Here is a 6,000-nt window from a genome sequence, read left to right as displayed (position 1 = left end):
TCTGATATGTAATGTAGTATTTAACATAGTAATATGGTAACATTGTAGTAATGCTGGTACCTGATGATATTGTAATGCAGTAATAATATAGTAATGTAGGTACCTGATGATAATGTAATAATGATGTATGTAACTAATGATGCAATAATAATGTAGGTACCTGATGATGTAACAATAATGTGGGCACCTGGTGATAATGTAATGAAATGATAATGTTGTAATGTTGGTACCGGATAATGTAATATAGTTGTGGTAATGTGGGCATCTGATAATGTCATGTTGTTATAACATAGTATTGTTGGTAACGTGGTATTAATGTAGTAGTGCCGACACCCAATGATAATGTCATGTAGTAATCATGTAGTTATGTTGATACCTGATGAGGTCCACAGGTTGGTATTTGTAGAAGGCTCCATATCTGGCCCACTCATCATGCAGCAGCTTAGACAGAACAGACAGAGTAGAGTTCAGAACAGACATCCGAGTACAGTACAGACAGAGTAGAGTAGAGTACAGACAGAGTAGAGTAGAGTACAGACAGAGTAGAGTACAGTACAGACAGAGTAGAGTAGAGTACAGACAGAGTAGAGTACAGTACAGACAGAGTAGAGTACAGTACAGACATCCGAGTACAGTACAGACAGTAGAGTTCAGAACAGACATCCAAGTACAGTACAGACAGAGTAGAGTAGAGTACAGACAGAGTAGAGTAGAGTACAGACAGAGTAGAGTACAGTACAGACAGAGTAGAGTACAGTACAGACATCCGAGTACAGTACAGACAGAGTAGAGTAGTCATCAGAGTACAGTACAATACAGACAGAGTAGAGTACAGTACAGACAGTAGAGTAGAGTCATCAGAGTACAGTACAGACAGAGTAGAGTAGAGTCATCAGAGTACAGTACAGTACAGACAGAGTAGAGTAGAGTCCAGGCATTAGAGTACAGTCAGAGTAGAGTACAGTCAGAGTAGAGTACAGTCCAGAGAGTAGAGTCATCAGAGTAGAGTACAGTCCAGACATCAGAGTAGAGTACAGTCAGAGTAGAGTACAGTCCAGAGAGTAGAGTAGAGTCATCAGAGTAGAGTACAGTCCAGACATCAGAGTAGAGTACAGTCAGAGTAGAGTACAGTCCAGACATCAGAGTAGAGTCCAGTCCAGACATCAGAGTAGAGTAGAGTCCAGACATCAGAGTAGAGTACAGTCAGAGTAGAGTACAGTCCAGACATCAGAGTAGAGTCCAGTCCAGACATCAGTGTAGAGTAGAGTCCAGTCATCAGAGTAGAGTAGAGTCCAGACATCAGAGTAGAGTAGAGTCCAGTCCAGACATCAGAGTAGAGTAGAGTCCAGTCCAGACATCAGAGTAGAGTACAGTCAGAGTAGAGTACAGTCCAGACATCAGAGTAGAGTCGAGTCCAGTCCAGACATCAGAGTAGAGTAGAGTCCAGTCCAGACATCAGAGTAGAGTAGAGTCCAGTCCAGACATCAGAGTAGAGTACAGTCAGAGTAGAGTACAGTCCAGACATCAGAGTAGAGTACAGTCAGAGTAGAGTCCAGTCCAGACATCAGAGTAGAGTAGAGTCATCAGAGTAGAGTCCAGTCCAGACATCAGAGTAGAGTAGAGTACAGTCCAGACATCAGAGTAGAGTACAGTCAGAGTAGAGTACAGTCCAGACATCAGAGTAGAGTAGAGTCCAGTCCAGACATCAGAGTAGAGTAGAGTACAGTCCAGACATCAGAGTAGAGTCCAGTCCAGACATCAGAGTAGAGTCCAGTCCAGACATCAGAGTAGAGTCCAGTCCAGACATCAGAGTAGAGTCCAGTCCAGACATCAGAGTAGAGTCCAGTCCAGACATCAGAGTAGAGTACAGTCCAGACATCAGAGTAGAGTACAGTCAGAGTAGAGTCCAGTCCAGACATCAGAGTAGAGTCCAGTCCAGACATCAGAGTAGAGTCCAGTCCAGACATCAGAGTAGAGTAGAGTCATCAGGATTTCCCAAACGTTTTTACATCATGGCCCACCAATTGAGGTTTCTTATCGTGACCCAATGTAAGGGTTGAGTGTGAGAAAAAAAACATATCTTGGCAGCAGAGAGAAAATGTTACAGTTTTAAAGCTAAATCCTGTGACCCACCTGGACCCACAAGTGAGTCCCAACTCCCAGTTTGGGAGGCACTGTAGTAGAATACAGTGTTTTGCTGTGCTTACTTCCTGCAGGAGATTGGTGGGCGGAGTAGGAGAGGTGGGCGGAGCTGGGAGGGTCGTCATGGGTGACGGGGTACACCTGTGACAGCTCAGCTGTGGCATAAAGCCACCGTTTCCCCATTCAGCAAGAGATTCCTCTCTCCATGCATACCTTTGGTCGTTTCGTTGTGGTTTTGGCAGTTGACACCTAATTTACTGACTGTCATGCCTCATCTGATTATTGTTGTGAGTGTTTATGAAATAAATTGATTTTGTTATTCCTTCATTCAGTGTGTGGTTTCCCATTGTTTGTTACAATCTTGAGCCAGGTTGTAACAGTATATTATAGTATAGTACAGTAGAGCAATAGTTACCTGTCTGTCATTCCTCTCTGAGTGACCCACGACCTTATAATCCCCCTGCAGAGAGGGGAGGAGTCAAACAGACCAATCACATCACAAATAGAAAGCTCACAGTGTTTTACAGTTTGCGTTATCAATAGCAACATTATCACGAGGTTAACAGTAACATCATGTATACTGTATGTGCAGCTGGAAGGACAGGAACTTACATCATGGAGAGGGAAGGCTGAATCATAGACACCTTTAGCTATTAATGTGGTGATGCCTGAGAGAGAAAGAGGTGTCGGTTACTCAATGTATCAACAAACTCATCTAATATTAGTGAGAGATGCTTCAGTGATCTGTATCAGCTTTCCCATTCAGAGAGGAGAGAAGTGGCTGGGTGGGGGCAAGAGAGGAGAGAATAGGGCAGGGCAATAGAGGAGAGGGCAGGAGAGGGCAGGGAAGGAGATGGGAGGAGAGAATAGGGCAGGGCAATAGGAGAGGGCAAGAGAGGAGAGGAGAGGGCAGGGCAATAGAGGAGAGGGCAAGAGAGGAGAGGGCAGGGCAATAGAGGAGAGGGCAAGAGAGGAGAGGGCAGGAGAGGGAAGGAGAGGACAGGGCAGGAAAGGAGAGGGCAGGAGTGGACAGGGCAGGAGAGGAGAGGGCAGGAGTGAACAAGGAAGGAGATGAGGAGCGGGCAGGAGGGGACAGGGCAGGAAAGGAGAGGGCAGGAGTGGACAGGGCAGGAAAGGAGAGGGCAGGAGAGGACAGGGCAGGAGAGGACAGGGAAGGAGATGAGAGGAGCGGGCAGGAGAGGACAGGGCAGGAGAGGGCAGGAGAGGAGAGGGCAGGAGAGGACAGGGCAGGAGAGGACAGGGCAGGAGATGAGAGGAGCGGGCAGGAGAAGACAGGGAAGGAGATGAGAGGAGCGGGCAGGAGAAGACAGGGAAGGAGATGAGAGGAGCGGGCAGGAGAAGACAGGGAAGGAGATGAGAGGAGCGGGCAGGAGAAGACAGGGAAGGAGATGAGAGGAGCGGGCAGGAGAAGACAGGGAAGGAGATGAGAGGAGCGGGCAGGAGAAGACAGGGAAGGAGATGAGAGGAGCGGGCAGGAGAAGACAGGGAAGGAGATGAGAGGAGCGGGCAGGAGAAGACAGGGAAGGAGATGAGAGGAGCGGGCAGGAGAAGACAGGGAAGGAGATGAGAGGAGCGGGCAGGAGAAGACAGGGAAGGAGATGAGAGGAGCGGGCAGGAGAAGACAGGGAAGGAGATGAGAGGAGCGGGCAGGAGAAGACAGGGAAGGAGATGAGAGGGCAGGAACAGTGGGAAGCTCAGTGGGCTCAGTGGGAACAGCTTTAACTAATTGATTCATTACCTCGAACTAATTATCAAGACCTCTACGAAGCCAGAAACATCACAGTGGTTAGCTTCACCAACGAGCCAATCACAGCACAGCTACAGGGACCACAACTCCCACATGCCTCTGCTTCAATCTCAGCCTGACCCCACAACACACTTCAGGAGAGGACGATAAAGGGAACTGGGAAGAGAGGAGGAGAGGACAATACAAGGAACTGGGAAGAGAGGAGGAGAGGACAATAAAGGGAACTGGGAAGAGAGGAGGAGAGGACAATACAAGGAACTGGGAAGAGAGGAGGAGAGGACAATACAAGGAACTGGGAAGAGAGGAGGAGAGGACAATACAAGGAACTGGGAAGAGAGGAGGAGAGGACAATAAAGGGAACTGGGAAGAGAGGATGAGAGGACAATAAAGGGAACTGGGAAGAGAGGAGGAGAGGACAATAAAGGGAGCTGGGAAGAGAGGAGGAGAGGACAATAAAGGGAACTGGGAAGAGAGGAGGAGAGGACAATAAAGGGAACTGGGAAGAGAGGATGAGAGGACAATAAAGGGAACTGGGAAGAGAGGAGGAGAGGACAATAAAGGGAACTGGGAAGAGAGGAGGAGAGGACGATACAAGGAACTGGGAAGAGAGGATGAGAGGACGATACAAGGAACTGGGAAGAGAGGATGAGAGGACGATACAAGGAACTGGGAAGAGAGGATGAGAGGACGATACAAGGAACTGGGAAGAGAGGATGAGAGGACGATACAAGGAACTGGGAAGAGAGGATGAGAGAGAGAAAGGACAATAAAGGGAACTGGGAAGAGAGGAGGAGAGGACAATAAATTGGAACTAGGAAGAGAGGAGGAGAGGACAATACAAGGAACTGGGAAGAGAGGAGGAGAGGACAATAAATTGGAACTAGGAAGAGAGGAGGAGAGGACAATACAAGGAACTGGGAAGAGAGGATGAGAGGACAATAAATTGGAACTAGGAAGAGAGGAGGAGAGGACAATACAAGGAACTGGGAAGAGAGGATGAGGACGATAAAGGGAACTGGAAAGAGAGGAGGAGAGGACAATAAATTGGAACTGGGAAGAGAGGAGGAGAGGACAATACAAGGAACTGGGAAGAGAGGATGAGAGGACAATACAAGGAACTGGGAAGAGAGGATGAGGACGATAAAGGGAACTGGGAAGAGAGGAGGAGAGGACAATAAAGGGAGCTGGGAAGAGAGGAGGAGAGGACAATACAAGGAACTGGGAAGAGAGGAGGAGAGGACAATAAAGGGAACTGGGAAGAGAGGAGGAGAGGACAATAAAGGGAACTGGGAAGAGAGGACAATAAAGGGAACTGGGAAGAGAGGAGGAGAGGACAATAAAGGGAACTGGGAAGAGAGGAGGAGAGGACGATAAAGGGAACTGGGAAGAGAGGAGGAGAGGACGATAAAGGGAACTGGGAAGAGAGGATGAGAGGACGATAAAGGGAACTGGGAAGAGAGGAGGAGAGGACAATACAAGGAACTGGGAAGAGAGGAGGAGAGGACGATAAAGGGAACTGGGAAGAGAGGATGAGAGGACGATAAAGGGAACTGGGAAGAGAGGATGAGAGGACAATACAAGGAACTGGGAAGAGAGGATGAGAGGACAATACAAGGAACTGGGAAGAGAGGAGGAGAGGACAATAAAGGGAACTGGGAAGAGAGGAGGAGAGGACGATAAAGGGAACTGGGAAGAGAGGATGAGAGGACAATAAAGGGAACTGGGAAGAGAGGAGGAGAGGACGATAAAGGGAACTGGGAAGAGAGGAGGAGAGGACGATAAAGGGAACTGGGAAGAGAGGAGAGAGAGAGAAAGGACGATAAAGGGAACTGGGAAGAGAGGAGGAGAGAGGGAAAGGACGATAAAGGGAACTGGGAAGAGAGGAGGAGAGAGAGAAAGGACGATAAAGGGAACTGGGAAGAGAGGGGAGAGAGAAAGGACGATAAAGGGAACTGGGAAGAGAGGAGGAGAGAGAGAAAGGACGATAAAGGGAACTGGGAAGAGAGGATGAGAGGACAATAAAGGGAACTGGGAAGAGAGGATGAGAGGACAATAAAGGGAACTGGGAAGAGAGGATGAGAGGACAATAA

The 6,000-nt window shown here is 48.2% G+C and overlaps 1 protein-coding gene across 1 annotated transcript in view; it reads right to left on the bottom strand.

Moving 5' to 3' along the window:
* Positions 1-6,000, bottom strand: part of LOC135535983 (anoctamin-1-like) — a 153,389-nt gene that overhangs the window by 98,803 nt on the left and 48,586 nt on the right. Inside the window, exons 9-11 of the mRNA XM_064962385.1 lie at positions 2,755-2,810; positions 2,558-2,602; positions 377-441 (exon numbers count right to left, since the gene is read on the bottom strand). Coding sequence (XP_064818457.1) covers positions 377-441; positions 2,558-2,602; positions 2,755-2,810 — 166 coding nt within the window. The remainder of the gene's footprint in view (positions 1-376; positions 442-2,557; positions 2,603-2,754; positions 2,811-6,000) is intronic.

This window comes from Oncorhynchus masou, unplaced genomic scaffold, assembly GCF_036934945.1.
Source record: "Oncorhynchus masou masou isolate Uvic2021 unplaced genomic scaffold, UVic_Omas_1.1 unplaced_scaffold_540, whole genome shotgun sequence".
Lineage (NCBI taxonomy): Eukaryota > Metazoa > Chordata > Actinopteri > Salmoniformes > Salmonidae > Oncorhynchus > Oncorhynchus masou.
The sequence above is the reverse complement of the archived record's forward strand: the minus strand, read 5'-3'. Positions and strand labels throughout refer to the sequence as shown.